General features: G+C 48.5%; 6 protein-coding genes across 6 annotated transcripts; 3 read left to right on the plus strand and 3 right to left on the minus strand.

The window, feature by feature from the left end:
• Window positions 1–1738: 1738 nt before the first annotated feature.
• On the plus strand, window positions 1739–2104 carry LOC310919630 (scale keratin-like; the record flags this gene model as incomplete). The annotated part of the gene is made up of 1 exon (XM_083879057.1): window positions 1739–2104. One exon carries the CDS (start codon window positions 1739–1741, stop codon window positions 2102–2104), a length of 366 nt encoding a protein of 121 aa, XP_083735183.1.
• Window positions 2105–3785: 1681 nt separating this feature from the next.
• LOC310919625 (feather keratin-like) lies at window positions 3786–4178 on the minus strand (the record flags this gene model as incomplete). Its single annotated transcript, XM_083879052.1, has 1 exon — window positions 3786–4178. One exon carries the CDS (start codon window positions 4176–4178, stop codon window positions 3786–3788), a length of 393 nt encoding a protein of 130 aa, XP_083735178.1.
• A 1455-nt stretch (window positions 4179–5633) lies between these two features.
• Window positions 5634–5999, plus strand: LOC310919631 (scale keratin-like; the record flags this gene model as incomplete). The annotated part of the gene is made up of 1 exon (XM_083879058.1): window positions 5634–5999. The coding sequence occupies one exon, from the start codon at window positions 5634–5636 to the stop codon at window positions 5997–5999; it is 366 nt and encodes a 121-aa protein (XP_083735184.1).
• A 1300-nt stretch (window positions 6000–7299) lies between these two features.
• Window positions 7300–7798, minus strand: LOC310919608 (feather keratin-like; the record flags this gene model as incomplete). The annotated part of the gene is made up of 1 exon (XM_083879036.1): window positions 7300–7798. Exon 1 carries the CDS (start codon window positions 7690–7692, stop codon window positions 7300–7302), a length of 393 nt encoding a protein of 130 aa, XP_083735162.1. The 5' UTR covers window positions 7693–7798.
• Window positions 7799–9373: 1575 nt separating this feature from the next.
• Window positions 9374–9739, plus strand: LOC310919629 (scale keratin-like; the record flags this gene model as incomplete). The annotated part of the gene is made up of 1 exon (XM_083879056.1): window positions 9374–9739. One exon carries the CDS (start codon window positions 9374–9376, stop codon window positions 9737–9739), a length of 366 nt encoding a protein of 121 aa, XP_083735182.1.
• A 4472-nt stretch (window positions 9740–14211) lies between these two features.
• LOC310919467 (uncharacterized protein) lies at window positions 14212–14742 on the minus strand (the record flags this gene model as incomplete). Its single annotated transcript, XM_083878834.1, has 1 exon — window positions 14212–14742. One exon carries the CDS (start codon window positions 14740–14742, stop codon window positions 14212–14214), a length of 531 nt encoding a protein of 176 aa, XP_083734960.1.
• Between the last annotated feature and the right edge of the window lie 5330 nt (window positions 14743–20072).

Raw genomic sequence — 20072 nt, forward strand, 5'->3', positions numbered from 1 at the left:
TACCCTTGTCCCCGAGGAGGAGGAGGAGGAGAAGGTGGCCAGGGCAGTGCTTGGCCCAGCCCGGCCCAAACAGGCCTTTTATAGCAGCCCCAGCATTGCTCAGCTCCAGCCGGGCCAATCTGCTCAGGGGACACTCCCTCAGGCTGCTGCTGCTGCTGCTGCTGACACCAGGGCTGTGCGGCCCCTGCCCCTCCCTGAGTCAGCATCCCCCAGGTGCCAGCCCAGCACCTCCCGCTGCCCAAGCCATCTTGTCCTTCCTGCCACGTCAGATCCTTGATAGCAGCGATGGCACCCAGGATGTTGCTCCAAGGCAGATGTGAAGGGTTGGAGAAGCTCTGGGCATGGCTGGAACAACCCAGAAAGGCTGCAGTGGGGAAATGGGCTACTGAATAGCTGAATCAGTATGAGTCTAACAGAAGCTGTTTATTGTTTACAGTACATGGCAGATACAGAATCGAGGTCTACTATCCTTGTGGTTGTACATCCCTGGGTTCGCTCAGCTAATTGTTCATGAGACAAGCACACATTCTTCAGGATATTTATTTGGTCAACCAATTATCTTAACGTAGTGCTATTTTATCTAGGGTTTGCATTTTTTCAGGCTCTCTTCTTATTTTTGATCTTGTGGTTTTCTCAGTAAGCTTGATGAATTTTTGAGAGCTTTCAAAACAAAACTACAGAGAGTTTGTTAATTTTAACATACAACTAGTTTGTTTTCTGTACCAGAATGGCCTGTTATACAGATACATTCCGACACTGGAAAAACTATGAACTATGAGGTGGATTTTGGAGATTTCTGAGCCTTTTCCCATGGATGTCAGGCCTGGCACAGGGCCCTTTGTCCCCTGTGTCCCAGAGGTCCCTGGCAGTGCCCGGGGGCAGATGGAGCCCTGCTCTGCTGGACTGTGCAGTGCTGCACGGTGCTGAGCAGGCAGGGCCCCAGAGGAGCTGCCTTTCCTTGGGCCTTGGCTCAGCTGTGCCCTGTGGCCATCAGGGCCAGGCGGTGGCCCAGGGCAGGCGCTGCCTGGGCAAGGCTGCTGTGGCCCAGGAGGTGGCAGTGGCAGCGTGCCAGCGGGATGAGCATTGCAGGAGGGGCTGATGGTGCAGCTTGGGGCTGGCCAGGAAAGGCAGGAGTCAGCAGCAGCAGCAGCAGCAGCAGCAGCAGAGCCCCGTGGCAGCAGGGAGGAGGCCGGGCCTTGGCCCCACACACGTGGCCCCAGCACGGGCAGCTCCTGCCCCGCCTCTGCGGCCACCCATAAAAGCGCTGTCCTGGGCCAGGGCTGCATCCACTGCCGCCGCCTGCCTCTGCTCAGCCCAAGGCCAGGTGGGTGTCTGCGGGGCTCTGCCTCCTGGCCCAGGCCCTGCCCAGGGCCCTCCCTGGCCACCAGAGCTGCCGCCACAGCAGCAGAGCCTGTGCTGGCACCAGCCTGGCACGGCCAGCCCCGCCTCAGCCTCCTGCCCAGCAGCAAGGAAAGAAGGAGCCCCTGGGCCGGGACACACGCAGCCAGGCTGGGCACAGGGACTGGGGCAGGCCTTGCCAGGGCTCTGCCTCTGGCCATCAGGGCTCTCAGGGGGCTGCAGGCCACAGGGCCAGGGCTGGCCACGCTGGGCAAGGCTCTGTGCCTTTGGCCCCTCACGCTCTGTGGGAACAGGGCGCTGCTCAACCGGGAGATCCCCGTGTCTCTTCTGACCCCTGTTTGTGTGAATTCTCTTCCAGCCCCATCTCTGTCACACCAAGATGTCCTGCTACGACCTTTGCCCTCCCAGGACCAGCGTGGCCGTGCCCCAGCCCATCGCTGAGAGCTGCAACGAGCTGTGCGCCCGCCAGTGCCCCGACTCGTCGGCCTTGATCCAGCCGCCGCCCGTGGTGGTCACCTTCCCCGGGCCCATCCTCAGCTCCTTCCCCCAGCAAGCCGTGGTGGGCTCCTCCGGAGCACCGGCCTTTGGCGGCTCCCTGGGGCTGGGCGGCCTCTACGGCGCCGGCGCCACCCAGGCCTCGGGGGGCCTCTGCACCTTTGGCAGAGCCTACGCTGCTCCCGCCTGCAGCCCTTGCGCCTTGCCCCGCTACAGCAAGAAGCTCTGGGACACCTGCGGGCCCTGCTAGAGCCGCCACAGCCCGGCCCAAACACCCGCGGCCGCCTCAGCCCGGCAGGGACAAGCTGAGCTCTGCACAAGCTGCCCTGGCCTCCTGCAGCCCGGGACACCCGCCCTGCCTGGGGCCTGCCCGCCCTCCCTCTCGCTGCCCCTCCTGCCCTCAGGGGCACAATAAAGTTTTCCTGCATCCAACTCCTGTCTCTGTGCCTGCTTTTGCCAAGTCATGAACACATCAGTGTTGGGGGAGTTCCAAGAGTGGGAAGGCAGAGATCTTTGCCATGTTTGTGATTACTCTGATGTGGCTGGGATTTATTTCCTGCTGTGTCTGTGGCAAAGCTGAGGGGCAGCAGTGCTGAGTTGTGTGCTGGAGGCTTTGGGGAGAATGGGATGCGGAATGGGATGGGAAAGGGGAATAGGAGATGGGAGAGGAAGGATTATTACAAGTCAGGATGGTACAGTGAAAAGGAACCTGGAGAAAAAAATCAAAATCAGAATTGTGAAAAAGAAGGAGTGGAAGGATGAATTACATAATAAGGATGAGGAGAAAGATAAGTTTCAAGATGATAAGGGTCATGGTCAGGGTAAGGATAAGTGTAAGTGTATGTGTAAGAGTTAGTGTAAGGATAATGGTAAGGGTAAAGGATGAAGGATAAAGATAAGGATAAGAATAAGGGATAAGGACAAGGATAAGGATATATGATAAAGGATAAATGATAAAGGATAACAATTAGGAGAAAGATCAAAATAAGGATAAAGGCAAGGATGAGGTTCTTGTGAAACAGAAGGAGAAGGAGGTAGAGTAGTAAAAACAAAATGGAAATCCATGGATACAGGGAAGGGAAAGGAAAAGATGGAAGGATACAGTGATTGAGAAGAGGGAGAAGAAAAGAAAAAGGGGACACATGAAAGTGATGGGGGAAAACATGGGGTCGAGAGGTACAATGAGAAGCACAAAGGATAACATAGGATGAAACTGAAAGGGAGGGGCATAGAAAGAGAGATGTCTCTTCTTTGTTTTACAGTGCTGTTCTTCAGCAGCGTCTTGGAAGAACAAAGGACCTGGAACCATGAAAGACTTTGCCACTGGACTGCAGACACACCTGGGTAACCAAGATAATATCCTGAGGGGTTGGAGGTGTTCTAAAGGCCCCGGGATACCTCAGCAAAAGGCAGAGAACATTTCTGTCCTGAGGCAGAATCCTTGGAATTTCATTGCTACTGGACTGTGTGTGCTGAGAGCTGCCAGGGCTGGGGCATCTGCCCAAAGGCAGCTCTGCCTGGCAAAGATGGGGCTGAGACACTGCCCTGGCCGGGCTCTCTGTGCCCATGGGCAGGACAAGGGAGCTCTGCCCTCTACCCCAAACCCTGACAGGAACAGCAGAGAGGCAGGAGTTGGATGCAGGATTGTTTTATTTGAAGCACAACCAAGAAGACAGTGGGCACAGAGACAGGAGGCCCAGGCTGGATGTGTGTGCAGGCTTCCCCAGAGCTGCTCCTTCAGGCTGGTCCTTGTCAGGGGCTGTTGAGCAGAGCAGCAAGAGGCCGGTGGGAGGCTGGAGGAGTGGGGAATGTGGGCTTGGGCAGGAGGCAGGAGGGGGAGAGGCGTGGTGGGCAGAGGGGCAGGGGAGGAGAAGAGGTCGGAGGAGCCGGGCTGAGGCTGTCAGGGGGCTGTGGGGCTGTTGGTGGCGGCTCTAGCAGGGCCCGCAGGTGTCCCAGAGCTTCTTGCTGTAGCGGGGCAAGGCGCAAGGGCTGCAGGCGGGAGCAGCGTAGGCTCTGCCAAAGGTGCAGAGGCCCCCCGAGGCCTGGGTGGCGCCGGCGCCGTAGAGGCCGCCCAGCCCCAGGGAGCCGCCAAAGGCCGGTGCTCCGGAGGAGCCCACCACGGCTTGCTGGGGGAAGGAGCTGAGGATGGGCCCGGGGAAGGTGACCACCACGGGCGGCGGCTGGATCAAGGCCGACGAGTCGGGGCACTGGCGGGCGCACAGCTCGTTGCAGCTCTCAGCGATGGGCTGGGGCACGGCCACGCTGGTTCTTGGGGGGCACAGCTCCACGCTGCTCCTGGGGGGGCATGGCTCGTAGCAGGACATCTTGGCTGCGTGGGATGCGAGGCTGCTCTGCAAGAGAGGGCAGCCGTGGCAGGAGAGCAGCACAGGGCAGCAGGGCCCCAGCCACAGGGGCCGTGGCTGCAGCAGGGAGCCGCCAGCACAAGCGCTCGCACACTTACCCTTGTCCCCGAGGAGGAGGAGGAGGAGAAGGTGGCCAGGGCAGTGCTTGGCCCAGCCCGGCCCAAACAGGCCTTTTATAGCAGCCCCAGCATTGCTCAGCTCCAGCCGGGCCAATCTGCTCAGGGGACACTCCCTCAGGCTGCTGCTGCTGCTGCTGCTGACACCAGGGCTGTGCGGCCCCTGCCCCTCCCTGAGTCAGCATCCCCCAGTGCCAGCCCAGCACCTCCCGCTGCCCAAGCCATCTTGTCCTTCCTGCCACGTCAGATCCTTGATAGCAGCGATGGCACCTAGTGATTTGGGACCAGGAACAACTTTAATAAGCCAGAGGAGTGAGGCAGGTCTTGAATCAGTCATGGCCAGGTGGACATCTCTGCTCCTTGCCTTGTGTAGATGGGGATCAACACGAAGGGTGTTTTTTCCAAATCTATATGAAATCCCTGGGCTCTGCCAGCAGGTGGATCGGGTCCAGCTGTCATGGGCTTGCCAGTGATGCACAGACCCCCTCCACAGACCAGCCTCCTGTTATTCCTGCCCTGACCATCAAGATCCTGAGAGGTTTTTCTGTGAACCCATTTGTTGAGAGCCATCGCTGCTATCAAGGCTCTGACGTGGCAGGAAGGACAAGATGGCTTGGGCAGCGGGAGGTGCTGGGCTGGCACCTGGGGGATGCTGACTCAGGGAGGGGCAGGGGCCGCACAGCCCTGGTGTCAGCAGCAGCAGCAGCAGCAGCAGCAGCAGCAGCAGAGCCCCGTGGCAGCAGGGAGGAGGCCGGGCCTTGGCCCCGCACACGTGGCCCCAGCACGGGCAGCTCCTGCCCCGCCTCTGCGGCCACCCATAAAAGCGCTGTCCTGGGCCAGGGCTGCATCCACTGCCGCCGCCTGCCTCTGCTCAGCCCAAGGCCAGGTGGGTGCCTGCGGGGCTCTGCCTCCTGGCCCAGGCCCTGCCCAGGGCCCTCCCTGGCCACCAGAGCTGCCGCCACAGCAGCAGAGCCTGTGCTGGCACCAGCCTGGCACGGCCAGCCCCGCCTCAGCCTCCTGCCCAGCAGCAAGGAAAGAAGGAGCCCCTGGGCCGGGACACACGCAGCCAGGCTGGGCACAGGGACTGGGGCAGGCCTTGCCAGGGCTCTGCCTCTGGCCATCAGGGCTCTCAGGGGGCTGCAGGCCACAGGGCCAGGGCTGCCCATGCTGGGCAAGGCTCTGTGCCTTTGGCCCCTCACGCTCTGTGGGAACAGGGCGCTGCTCAACCGGGACATCCCCGTGTCTCTTCTGAGCCCTGTTTGTGTGAATTCTCTTCCAGCCCCATCTCTGTCACACCAAGATGTCCTGCTACGACCTTTGCCCTCCCAGGACCAGCGTGGCCGTGCCCCAGCCCATCGCTGAGAGCTGCAACGAGCTGTGCGCCCGCCAGTGCCCCGACTCGTCGGCCTTGATCCAGCCGCCGCCCGTGGTGGTCACCTTCCCCGGGCCCATCCTCAGCTCCTTCCCCCAGCAAGCCGTGGTGGGCTCCTCCGGAGCACCGGCCTTTGGCGGCTCCCTGGGGCTGGGCGGCCTCTACGGCGCCGGCGCCACCCAGGCCTCGGGGGGCCTCTGCACCTTTGGCAGAGCCTACGCTGCTCCCGCCTGCAGCCCTTGCGCCTTGCCCCGCTACACCAAGAAGCTCTGGGACACCTGCGGGCCCTGCTAGAGCCGCCACAGCCCAGCCCAAACACCCGCGGCCGCCTCAGCCCGGCAGGGACAAGCTGAGCTCTGCACAAGCTGCCCTGGCCTCCTGCAGCCCGTGACACCCGCCCTGCCTGGGGCCTGCCCGCCCTCCCTCTCACTTCCTTATCTCCCTTTCTTAGCAATAAAGTTTTCCTGCATCCAATTCCTGTCTTCTTTGCCTGCTTTTCAAAGTTGTGAATACCCCGGGGATGGCGATTTTCCAAGTGTGGCGGCGGAAATGGTTGTTCTGGGATGTCCAAGTGGGAGTGGAAAATGTAAGTGGAAGGGAAAGGTAAAAGAAACAAGGGAAGGGAACAGCGGATGTTAAGGTGGAGAAGAAAATAGAATCAAATTATACACAGAATCACAGGATAGAGAAGGTTGGGAAGTGGTTTGGTAGGAGAAGGAGAAGACAGGGGCAGTAGGATGAAGAGAAGAAGGAGAAGAGGCAGAAGAAGATGGAACATAATAGGAAGTAGAACAAGAAAGAGAAGTGGCAAGAGAAGATGAGAAACATGAAGAGGGAGAAATATATAGAAAGACTAAGATATAGAAGGGGAAAGAGAAGGAGTTGATGACAAAGAAATTTAATGTACTGGGACCAGTTTGGGGGAACTGTGTGATTTCAGTCCCTGCTACTTTAGGGGAGCCATGGTGGCACAGAGGGCCTGGAGCTCTCACAGACTTTTAGCCTGCATGGCTCCCAGGTCTAAGGGCAACCTCACTTATAGCCAGCATGGCAGCAGGTGTGTAAAAGGCTCTGGCATCATGGTCTGCAAGCAGGGGACTGGTGTGTCCACAGGCAGAGTGCTTGGAGTGTCCTTGTCCTTGTCCTTGTCCTTGTCCTTGTCCTACTTCTCCTTCTCCTCCTTCTCGCTGACTGACACATTACCATTGGTCTCCATCTTATCCTACCACATAGAAGCTCATTTCAATTTCTTCTCCACTTTAAATTCCACTGTCCAGTCCCTCTTCTACTTTACCTTCCCCTGGATGTTCCATTTGCATTCTCCCTGGCCATCTTGGTAACACCATTTCCCCTCCCACTCTAGCAACTCCATCATGCCCAGGGGGTTCATCACTTGGCAAAAGCAGGCAAAGAGACAGGAATTGGATGCAGGAAAATTTTATTGCATTAAGAAGGGGAGATAAGGCAGTGAGAGGGAGGCCCCAGGCAGGGCAGGTGTCCCGGGCTGCAGGAGGCCAGGGCAGCTTGTGCAGAGCTCAGCTTGTCCCTGCCGGGCTGAGGCGGCCGCGGGTGTTTGGGCCGGGCTGTGGCGGCTCTAGCAGGGCCCGCAGGTGTCCCAGAGCTTCTTGCTGTAGCGGGGCAAGGCGCAAGGGCTGCAGGCGGGAGCAGCGTAGGCTCTGCCAAAGGTGCAGAGGCCCCCCGAGGCCTGGGTGGCGCCGGCGCCGTAGAGGCCGCCCAGCCCCAGGGAGCCGCCAAAGGCCGGTGCTCCGGAGGAGCCCACCACGGCTTGCTGGGGGAAGGAGCTGAGGATGGGCCCGGGGAAGGTGACCACCACGGGCGGCGGCTGGATCAAGGCCGACGAGTCGGGGCACTGGCGGGCGCACAGCTCGTTGCAGCTCTCAGCGATGGGCTGGGGCACGGCCACGCTGGTTCTTGGGGGGCACAGCTCCACGCTGCTCCTGGGGGGGCACGGCTCGTAGCAGGACATCTTGGCTGCGTGGGATGCGAGGCTGCTCTGCAAGAGAGGGCAGCCGTGGCAGGAGAGCAGCACAGGGCAGCAGGGCCCCAGCCACAGGGGCCGCGGCTGCAGCAGGGAGCCGCCAGCACAAGCGCTCGCACACTTACCCTTGTCCCCGAGGAGGAGGAGGAGGAGAAGGTGGCCAGGGCAGTGCTTGGCCCAGCCTGGCCCAAACAGGCCTTTTATAGCAGCCCCAGCATTGCTCAGCTCCAGCCGGGCCAATCTGCTCAGGGGACACTCCCTCAGGCTGCTGCTGCTGCTGCTGCTGCTGCTGCTGCTGCTGACACCAGGGCTGTGCGGCCCCTGCCCCTCCCTGAGTCAGCATCCCGCAGGTGCCAGCCCAGCACCTCCCGCTGCCCAAGCCATCTTGTCCTTCCTGCCATGTCAGATCCTTGATAGCAGCGATGGCACCCAGCAATTTGGGACCAGGAACAACTTTAATGGTCCAAGGGGGTGAGGCAAGGCTGGAATCAGGTTGGGCCAGGTGGACATCTCAGCTCCTTGCACTATGTGGATGAGGAATAACATGAGGGATGTTTGTTCCAAATATGGGAGAAACCTCTGGGTACTGACAAAAGACAGATGGGTTTTGGCAGTCCAGGTTTGGCCAGTGATGCACAGATCCATTCTACTGGCCAGACTGCTACTAGTCCTGTCCTGATCAACCAGACCCTCATAGGTTTTCATGCACCCCCTATGCTGAATGACATCCCGGCTATCACGTCCCTCACGTGTCAGGAAGGACAAGGGCTCTTTGTCCCCTGTGTCCCAGAGGTCCCTGGCAGTGCCCGGGGGCAGATGGAGCCCTGCTCTGCTGGACTGTGCAGTGCTGCACGGTGCTGAGCAGGCAGGGCCCCAGAGGAGCTGCCTTTCCTTGGGCCTTGGCTCAGCTGTGCCCTGTGGCCATCAGGGCCAGGCGGTGGCCCAGGGCAGGCGCTGCCTGGGCAAGGCTGCTGTGGCCCAGGAGGTGGCAGTGGCAGCGGGCCAGCGGGATGAGCATTGCAGGAGGGGCTGATGGTGCAGCTTGGGGCTGGCCAGGAAAGGCAGGAGTCAGCAGCAGCAGCAGCAGCAGCAGCAGAGCCCCGTGGCAGCAGGGAGGAGGCCGGGCCTTGGCCCCGCACACGTGGCCCCAGCACGGGCAGCTCCTGCCCCGCCTCTGCGGCCACCCATAAAAGCGCTGTCCTGGGCCAGGGCTGCATCCACTGCCGCCGCCTGCCTCTGCTCAGCCCAAGGCCAGGTGGGTGCCTGCGGGGCTCTGCCTCCTGGCCCAGGCCCTGCCCAGGGCCCTCCCTGGCCACCAGAGCTGCCGCCACAGCAGCAGAGCCTGTGCTGGCACCAGCCTGGCACGGCCAGCCCCGCCTCAGCCTCCTGCCCAGCAGCAAGGAAAGAAGGAGCCCCTGGGCCGGGACACACGCAGCCAGGCTGGGCACAGGGACTGGGGCAGGCCTTGCCAGGGCTCTGCCTCTGGCCATCAGGGCTCTCAGGGGGCTGCAGGCCACAGGGCCAGGGCTGGCCACGCTGGGCAAGGCTCTGTGCCTTTGGCCTCTCACGCTCTGTGGGAACAGGGCACTGCTCAACCGCGAGATCCCCGTGTCTCTTCTGACCCCTGTTTGTGTGAATTCTCTTCCAGCCCCATCTCTGTCACACCAAGATGTCCTGCTACGACCTTTGCCCTCCCAGGAGCAGCGTGGCCGTGCCCCAGCCCATCGCTGAGAGCTGCAACGAGCTGTGCGCCCGCCAGTGCCCCGACTCGTCGGCCTTGATCCAGCCGCCGCCCGTGGTGGTCACCTTCCCCGGGCCCATCCTCAGCTCCTTCCCCCAGCAAGCCGTGGTGGGCTCCTCCGGAGCACCGGCCTTTGGCGGCTCCCTGGGGCTGGGCGGCCTCTACGGCGCCGGCGCCACCCAGGCCTCGGGGGGCCTCTGCACCTTTGGCAGAGCCTACGCTGCTCCCGCCTGCAGCCCTTGCGCCTTGCCCCGCTACACCAAGAAGCTCTGGGACACCTGCGGGCCCTGCTAGAGCCGCCACAGCCCGGCCCAAACACCCGCGGCCGCCTCAGCCCGGCAGGGACAAGCTGAGCTCTGCACAAGCTGCCCTGGCCTCCTGCAGCCTGTGATACCCGCCCTGCCTGGTGCCTCCCTCTCACTGCCTTATCTCCCATTTTTAATGCAATAAAGTTTTTCTGCATCCAACTCCTGTCTCTTTGTGTATTTTTCTAGGCTTCCCTCCATAGCTGGAGGGTATTTTCTGATCCCTCCCTTTTTTACCAAGGCGTATCATGCCTTTTTTTATCCCTTTGATAATTCAGGTGATTTCTTCTTTGTTTTTATTACTACATGTTCTGCATTTTGCTTTACTCAAGATTAATCCCCTTAATTTTTCCAGGATTCACTCTGTCTGTCGGACGAGCCGGGACATGTTTGTAGTGAAAGGAAAATCGGGCATGTTCTTTTCTTGGTTTCACAACTTCTGCTTATATTATCACGACTCTCTGATATTTTATGTTTTTAGTGAATTTAAAGGGCATGTAAAGGGCACAGGGACTTCAGGCCCAGCCAGGTGACTGGACACTCATGGTCACAGCACTAAGTGATGTCCCCAGGCTTTTTATAAAATCCCAAATTGCCTTTTATTTGTCCATCCTTGGAGGCACCACCTCCATCTGTAATTCTGTTTTTGCACCACAAGTAAATTATTTTAAGGATTCAGATCTTTGAATCTGCTTGGCAAACCTTGGCTAAATTCAGTGAGGAATTTTTGTGTGACCATGAGAGGTTTGAGGACTCAGCAGAGGTGACTGGAACCAAGTGATCTTGGCTCGGATGGCTCACCTGGATGTGACTCTGATCTGGCTGAGAACGCGGGGATTGGTCCTGGGTTGGACTCGATGATGTTTTTGGAGGTGTTTTCCTCATTCCTGGGATTCTGAGGTGGGACAGGAAATTCTCCTTTGCGCCATTGCACCACCTCCTTTCCCTGCAGTCAGCAGGAAATCCAACTCTGCCCCATCCCACGATGGTCACTCCGTTCCTGCTGCTCCCAGCAGTTCTTCCACCTCGTTTTTCCAGTCTGAACCTCTGATTCCCTCCTGCTCAGCACCACTCAGCTTTCTCTTATCAGAGAAATCATTTTTAAAAATATGTCCCAATGCAAATGAATAATTAGAGGTTTTCCCGGACTGACCCTTGAGTAAGGAACGAGTAAACTCCCTCCACCCTGTAGTAGACACTGAGAGAAAGGTTCTTCCACCTCGTTTTTCCAGTCTGAACCTCTGATTCCCTCCTGCTCAGCACCACTCAGCTTTCTCTTATCAGGACTTTTAAAAAGATGTCTCAATATTGGGAATATAAATGAATAATTAGAGGTTTCCCCGGACTGATCCTTGAGTAAGGAACGGAGTAAACTCCCTCCACCCTGTAGTAAACAGTGAGAGAAAGGTTCTTCCACCTCATTTTTCCAGTCTGAACCTCTGATTCCCTCCTGCTCAGCACCACTCAGCTTTCTCTTATCAGGACTTTTAAAAATATGTCCCAATTCCGGCAACGCAAATGAATAATTAGAGGTTTTTCCGGACTGATCCTTGAGTAAGGAACAGAGTAAACTCCCTCCACCCTGTAGTAAACACTGAGAGAAAGGTTTTTCCACCTCGTTTTTCCAGTCTGAACCTCTGATTCCCTCCTGCTCAGCACCACTCAGCTTTCTCTTATCAGGACTTTTAAAAATATGTCTCAATACCGGGAATACAAATGAATAATTAGAGGTTTTTCCGGACTGATCCTTGAGTAAGGAACGGAGTAAACTCCCTCCACCCCGTAGTAAACACTGAGAGAAAGGTTTTTCCACCTCGTTTTTCCAGTCTGAACCTCTGATTCCCTCCTGCTCAGCATCACTCAGCTTTCTCTTATCAGGACTTTTAAAAATATGTCCCAATGCAAATGAATAATTAGAGGTTTTTCTGGACTGATCCTTGAGTAAGGAACGAGTAAACTCCCTCCACCCTGTAGTAGACACTGAGAGAAAGGTTCTTCCACCTCGTTTTTCCAGTCTGAACCTCTGATTCCCTCCTGCTCAGCGCCACTCAGCTTTCTCTTATCAGAGAAATCATTTTTAAAAATATGTCCCAATGCAAATGAATAATTAGAGGTTTTCCCGGACTGACCCTTGAGTAAGGAACGAGTAAACTCCCTCCACCCCATAGCAGACACTGAGAGAAAGGTCACCTCCTTTGTCAGATTTTGCAATCAGACTGATCTCACCCTGAGCATGAATTAAATCTGTGTAATCGTTGTTCTCTGGGTGTTAATGGCTCTTTTTTCCGGGGGTGTTATCACTTGTCTGACACAACAAGTAATTAAAGCGGTGCCTGCCTGGCACTGCCCTGGCTGGGAGAAATTTGGGAAATTTGGCAACTCAGCTCTGGGTGTTGGGGCTGGGCTGGTGATTTTACACCCAGAAATCTCTTGGAGGCTGCAGGTGGAAGTTTGGAATTCCCATCACTTGAGATGTCCAAGGAATTTCTGGATGTTGGGGTGGGGATGAGGCACAGTGGGTGATCTCAAAGGTGTTTTCCAGCCTAAAAAAATTCTGTGATTTTAAAATATTTTAATATATATTATTATAATATTATAATAATTATATTGTATTATATTATATTGTATTATATTGTATTATATTGTATTATATTGTATTATATTATATTATATTATATTACATTATATTATATTTATTATATTATATTATATTATATTATATTATATTTATTATATGATATATATTTATTTTGTAATATATATATAATTATATATTCTAATCTCTATTCTAATAGATATTCGAATATATAATTATATGTATTAGAATATATATTATATATAATATTAATATAATATATCTAATATATATTAGAAATATTATTATATAATATATTAATATAATATATCTAATACATTATAGATATTATTACATATTATATTAATATAATATATCTAATATATTAGATATGTTATTATATAATATATTAATATAATATATCTAATATATTAGATATATTATTATATAATATATTAATATAATATATCTAATATATTAGATATATTATTATATAATATATTAATATACTATATCTAATATATTATATTATAGATACTATTATATATTATATTATATAATATATCTAATATATATTAGAATATATATAATTATATATTCTAATATCCATTCTAATATATATTATAATATTTTTATATTATAAATACTCCGAAATAAATGTTTGTTCACCTATAAAAACGAAGCCTTTTTTTCTAAAAATAAAATCAGCATTCACAGGTACCATGGACTTATTTCCATTATTCAATTTATTACAATTCTATTTCAATTTATTGCACCCATCTGACTGTAAATAATAAATCCCTAACTTAATAATTGATCCCAGCCCCATACGAGAAAAAATACTAAAATTACCCGCAGAAAAATAACATTTCCTGTTCCTTGACACTTGATCAAGACATTTTTCTTTGAAAGAGTCGCGGTGAATTAAGAGCTAAATCCTCTCTAATTCACCACTTCATGTTCTTTTTACCTCACCTGGTGACAGGTTCAGTCAAACCTTCCCCGAGGCAACTTTATCACGGCAGTGATTAATTAAAAAAAAAAAAGAAAAGGCAGTTCTTCATCTTTGCTCATCAGATTCCTATCTCAAAAATTGTTTTTCTTTGTTCTCCTCCCTCCTATCCTTCATTTTCAGCTTTGGCAGAACTTCAGGCAGTATTTTTTTTTTTTTAGCTTTGAAGGCAGGTGGATAATTCCTAAAAAAAATGCCTGGAAGATGGGAAATTAAAAGGAATTTCAGCACTAAATTAAACACTTAAAAAATAATAAAAAAGGAGTTGTGGAATATCTTGGGTTTGGAAAGGCCACACAGGGATTGATTTCAATTCCTGGCCCTGCACAGGCACCCAAAAAATCCAATCCTGTGCCTGAGATATTTGTCCTTGTCCTCTGGTGTGACTCTTCCATATTCCAGTTCCAAACTGGATGGAAATAATTAGGAATAAATTATTTTATATTGGAAATCTAACAACTGGAATAATTCATGGAGAACTCTGAGCTACAACTCTGAGCCTGGTTGTGATGGGGAGGAGACAGAGCCCTGAATTTCACTCTGGGATTTAACAGGAAAAACAGAGGCAGGTTTTAGATGCAGGAATTATATTTTTTATTAGAATAAATTGGTGAGGTAAAGTCAGGCAGGTTGTCCCTCAGGGGAGCTGCTCCCTCAGCTTTGTGGAGGAGGCAGAAATTTCAGGGAGAAACCAACGGATGGTTGAGCGAGGAAGGGGAGACCCAACAAAAGGAGGAGGAAACAAAAAGACAAAAAGGAGATTTTCTAGATGGGGTTGGACTCCACGGTCTGGAGTGAAATCTGGTGGTTTTCCCCTCTCTCAGGAGCTCAGGGGAGGATCCAGAGGTGTCCAGGGATTTTTTCCTTTTGGGGTTTAGCAGGAGCCGCAGCTGCCGCGGCGGTAACGGCCGTAACGGGAGAAACCAAAGGATCTGCCAGAGCCATAGAGACCCCGGTACCCTCCACAGGACCCCAGACCCCCATAACCCAGAGAGGAGCCCCCATACCCATAGAGACCCCCATAACCAAGGGATGAACCCCCACAAGCCCCCAGACCCCCATATCCAAATCCCCCATATCCTCTAGAGCCAAATCCCCCGTAACCCAACAAGGAACCCCCATAGCCATAACCCCCATAGCCATATCCCCCAGCCCCAAATCCCCCGGAGGCCAGCGAGGCCCCGGAGGCCGCCAGGACGGGCGCTCCAGCAGATCCCACCACGGAATCCTGCGGGAAGGAGCTGAGGATGGGCCCGGGGAAGGTGAGCACCACGGCGGGAGGCTGGATGAGGGCGGTGGAGTCGGGGCACTGCCGCACGCACGGCTCGTTCCCGCTCTCGGCCAGGGGCTGGGGACGCAGCACGCCGCAGGACGAGGAGCTGGAGCACAGGTCGTAGCAGGACATCTTGAAGGGGGTTTAGATGGGCACAGGCTGAAAAAGAGGAGAATAATTGGAAATTCGGGGTTAAAATGGCAGGTGGGGTGTTCAGAGTGTTCCGCGCTTTGTGATCTCGGCGCAGGATGAGGATGGGGACAGGTCGGAGCAGGACATCTTGAAGGGTTTGGAGGTGGAAACAGGCTGGAAAAGAGGAGAAAAAGTGGAAATTCAGCATTAAAATGAAAAAGAGGACAAAAAGTGGAAATTCGGCGGTAAAATGATGAGTGGGGTGTTCTGGGTGTTCCGCGCTTTGTGATCTCGATGCAGGACGAGGACAAGGACAGGTCATAGCAGGACATCTTGAAGGGTTTGGAGGTGGGAACAGGCTGGAAAAGAGGACCAAAAATGACCAAAAAGTGGAAATTTGGCGTTAAAATGACGAGTGGGGTGTTCTGGGTGTTCCGCGCTTTGCGATCTCGGCGCAGCACGAGGAGGTGGAGCACAGGTCGGAGCAGGACATCGCGGGGAGGGTTTGGAGGTTGGAGCTGTGGGAGGTTTGTTGTGAATGAAGATTGTGAAGTTGGTTTTTGGGAAATGTTGGGATGGGTGTTGTACGTGTAATTGTGTTGTGTTTTTCACAATGTGTTGATTTGTGTTGATTTTAATGGAAGAGCAAATTTTTGGCTGTGCTGGAGCAGCCCAAAGGTTAATAATAATAATAATAATAATAATAATTAATAAATAAATCTAGGAAGTAAATGTAATTCCCATTCCCGTTTTTTTCCTATCACTGTGATCTCCAGGCTACTCTCAGCTTTAACCCACCCCATCTTCACTCTTCACCTCAATCTTTGAATTTCCAGATCCGATCTCGAGGTCGATCTACAATAACAGTTGATTTCACCAAGTCCAAGGTGTTATTTACAGCCAGAAAAAGGCTCTGGAGTTGCCTCCTTTCCCCAGACAGAAACACTTTAATCACCGGGATTTCCCTGTGTCTCTTAAAGGATGAAAATTGAGTCAGGAACAGCCAAAATTATTTTCTGGAGCCGTTTGGTGAGTCAGGGGATCAGCAAGGATTTCGTGTCTCCAGCTCCTGGTTGTTGCCACTGATCTCCTTTGTGCTGATCCTTGTCAGAACAGGGATTAAACCTCATTGTCTGCTCAGATTCCCTTCTTGGCTGAAACCATCACAAAGGAATTGTGAAGGCGACTGTCCCAAATTCCCAAATTCGGATCAGGGCTTTGAGATGCCGACAATGACCTTCACACCTCCAGAATTTTGATTTTTGGGGCTCTGAACTCTTTTGGAAAAATTTTTACACCAAACCCCTTGCCCTCATTAACTTGAAAAAACCCAACTATTCACATTTCAGCTCCTTAAATTCTCCCCAGGATCCCTTTTAATCTAAAAAAAATCTCTCAGTTTATCTCTGTGTCCTACTCCAAGCCACTGCCGGGTCTCTTGTGGTGTTCATGCCCATTTTATCTTGAATTAAAAATATTTTTTGGGCGATTTGTAATGGAACAAACTGGATCTAATGGCAGGTTTGGCTCAAAAATCGACATTTTCCTGAGAACCAGGAAGGTAATAATAACAATATTAATAATAATAATAATAATAATAATAATAATAGTAATAACAATACAACTACTAATAATAAATAAATAATAAATAAATAAATAAATAATGATAATAAGAATTATTATGATCATGATAATAATAAATTATTTGCAAATAATTTCCAGTCACTCATTTAACCAAGAAAAGGATAGGAATAAACAGTCAAACCTCCCACATCATTGGACACAACTTTTGGAGACAACCCAACACCCAACAGAATTTTCCCATTTTTCTAATGGGGAAATTTCTCATTTTTCTGATGGGAAATTTCCAGTTTGGTTTGGAACAACAAAAGCAGAGAGGAGCCTTCAATAAGGTTATGGCAAAGATTCATCTCTTCACCCAAAATTTTACCTAAGAGTCACCAGTGGAAAAAGGGAGCACCACAAGTGAATTGTACAGCAAAGAGAAATTTCAAAAAAGCAGGAAAAAAGGGTCTAAGAAGCAGCAAAAAAAAAGGTTCCAGAAGCGGCAAAAAAAGGGTTCCAGAAGCAGGAAAAAAAGAGTTCCACAAGCAGCAAAAAAGGGTTCCAGAAGCAGCAAAAAAAGGTCAAAGAAGCGGCAAAAAAAGGGTTCCAGAAGTAGCAAAAAAAGGTTCCAGGAGCAGCAAAAAAAGGGTTCCAGGAGCAGGAATAAAAGAGTCCCAGAAGCAGCAAAAAAAGGGTTCAAAAAGCAGGAAAAAAGGGTTCCAGAAACAGCAAAAAAAGGGTTCAAAAAGCAGGAAAAAAGGGTTCCAGGAGCAGGAAAAAAAGGGTTCCAGAAGTAGCAAAAAAGGGTCCAAAAAGCAGGAAAAAAAGGATTCCAGAAGCAGCAAAAAGGGTCCAAAAAGCAGGAAAAAAGGGTCCAAAAAGCAGGAAAAAAATGGGTTTCAGAAGGAGCAAAAAAAGGGTTTCAGAACCAGAAAAAAGGGTTCCAGAAGCGGAAAAAGGGTCCAAAAAGCAGGAAAAAAAGAGTTCCAGACTTACCAAGTCGTTGAGATGAAACGAGTGAAGATGTTTGGGACAACCCCAGAGTGGAAACACCTTTTATACAATTCAGAACTGCCCGAGGGCTCAGAGCGGCTCATTAGTTGACACAGAACATTTTTATTTAATTTATTTATTTTATTTTTTTTGGCATCGGTTGCTGTTCCAAAGTGACGAAATTGTCGCTCTTTCTGTTGGTGTTTATTCTGGATTCCAATTATCTTGTTCTCGATTGCGATTATCGCGTTTTTACGTCACGCGCGCGGCCCTTTGATCTGGGACGTCGATGGGTGAAAATTGGTGGATCTTTTTGTCCTGAAATTCGTGATTCGTGAGTTGGTATCAGTTTTTTCTTGGGTGGACACAAATATCCTTGTCTGGTCTAATAAAATAATTGTGTTCAGATAAATACAGGAATTATAAAAAATTTTAAAATTATTTAAGGACACAAATACGCAGAAAAATCTTATTTTTTTCTAATTTTTACACCACAACTTGAACATGAATTTGGTTCTGAAGAGAGAAATATTTATGATTTTAAGGAATTAGAATGTCTTGTCTAATAGGATAATTATGTTCAGACAAATATAGAAATTATAAAAAATTTTTGAATGGTTTAACGACACAAATATGCAGAAAAATCTTATTTTTTTCTGATTTTTACATCACAACTTGAACATGAATTTGGTTCTGAAGAGAGAGATATTTATGATTTTTAAAGATTAGAATTGAAAGCTCAAAATAATCAAAGTTGAAATAATAATTGAATTTTTTGTTTTTATTGAGTTGGTTCCATCCCTGGAAGTTTTCAAGGCCAATTTGGGTCAACATGGGATGGAACAATTTATTTTAAATAATAAATTAAAATAAAAAAAATATAATTTAAATAAATTAAATTATTCTACACAGGAGAAATCCCAAATTTAGCTGGAAATAAAAAAACCTCTTTTTGTTTATAGAAAATATTAAAAATAAAAAAAAAAATAATTTAAATAAATTAAATGATTCTACACAGGAGAAATCCCAAATTTTGCCGTAGTGGAAATAAATCCCAAATTTATTTAGTGGAAATAAAAAAACCCTTTTTAAAATTAAAAAGAAAATATTTATTTATTTATTTATTTTAATATTTATTATATTTTTAAAAATAAAATAAAATAAAATAAAATAAAATAAAATAAAATAAAATAAAATAAAAATAAAATATCTTTTAGTCAATCCCATCCTCGACTGGATCTCTCAGCACAGAACAATTACAAGGTGGGAAAAAAAAATCTGCTGGGAAAAGCAAATATTGAATTTTTTGCTGAGGTTTCTATCTCTACCCTTTCCAACAACCACAATCATCTCCACTCTATCATTATCTCATTATCATCCTCACCCACATTGGGTTTTTTTTAATATTTATTTACAAATTATGAGCTTTTCCCAAATCTGGTAGGGAGGGATTTCCTGAGTCATTATCTCTTACGGGAAAAAAAAAAAAATAATAAAAAAAAAAAAAAATAAAAAATAAAAAAATAAAAATAAAAAATAAAAATAAAAAAATGAAAAAAAAATAAAAAAATAAAAAATAAAAAATAAAAAATAAAAAAATTAAAAAAAAAATAATAAAAAATAAAAAAATAAAAAATAATAAAAAATAATAAAAAATAAAAAATAAAAAATAAAAATAATAAATAATAAAAAATAAAAAATAAAAAATAAAAATAAAAAATAAAAAAATAAAAAATAATAAATAATAAAAAATAAAACATAAAAAATAAAAAATAAAAAATAGAAAATAAAAAATAATAAATAATAAAAAATAATAAAAAATAAAAAATAAAAAATAAAAAATAAAAAATAAAAAATAGAAAATAAAAAATAAAAAATAAAAAATAAAAAAACAAAAAATAGAAAATAAAAAATAAAAAATAAAAAATAAAAAATAAAAAAGAAATAGAAAATAAAAAATAAAAAATAAAAAATAAAAAATAAAAAAATAAATCGCGTCGAATTTTTACGAGAACATTCCAAGGGATTTTTAAATTCCTCCTCAACACCCATCACTGACTCGTTCCTACCAATTTATTTTTTTTTCCTGCCGTGTCAGGGTTGTATAAAATCCTGGGCCGGGGTGTGAACACCCCACAATTACAGGAAATTATCGCATTAAAATGGAGAAATTGAGGCCGCTTGGGGTTTTCCCACAATCAGCTTTCTTGCCTTGATGGCCTTGACCTTCCTGGCTTTGACCTTTAAGAATAAAATCTATTTTTTTTTTCTTTTTTTGTTTTTTTGTTTTTTTTTTTTTTGGTGTGTTTTTTGGTTTTTTGGGGTTTTTTTTTTGGTTTGGTTTGGTTTGGTTTTTTGGGTTTTTGTTTTGCTTTGGTTTGGTTTTTTGGGGTTTTTTTGTTGGGTTTTTTGGGTTTTTTTTTGTTTTTTCTTGTTTTTTCTTGTTTTGTTTTGTTTTGGGTTTTTCGGGATTTTTTGGTGGGTTTTTTGGTGTTTTTTTTTGGTTTTGTTTTTGGGTTTTTTGGGGTTTTTTTGGTGGGGTTTTTTGCTGGGTTTTTTGGTTTTTTTTTTCTTGGGTTTTTTTGGGGGGGTTTTTTTGTTTGGTTTGGTTTGTTTTTTGGGGTTTTTGGGGGGTTTTGTTTGTTTGTTTGTTTGTTTCTGTTTGGGGGTTTTTTTGGGCGTGTTTTTGGTGTTTTTTTTGGTTTTTTCTTGTTTTGTTTTGGTTTGGTTTTTTTGGGGACTTTTTTTGGTGGATTTTTTGGGGGTTTTTT

The sequence above is a fragment of the Zosterops lateralis genome (assembly GCF_965231275.1).
Source record: "Zosterops lateralis genome assembly, chromosome: 27".
NCBI lineage: Eukaryota > Metazoa > Chordata > Aves > Passeriformes > Zosteropidae > Zosterops > Zosterops lateralis.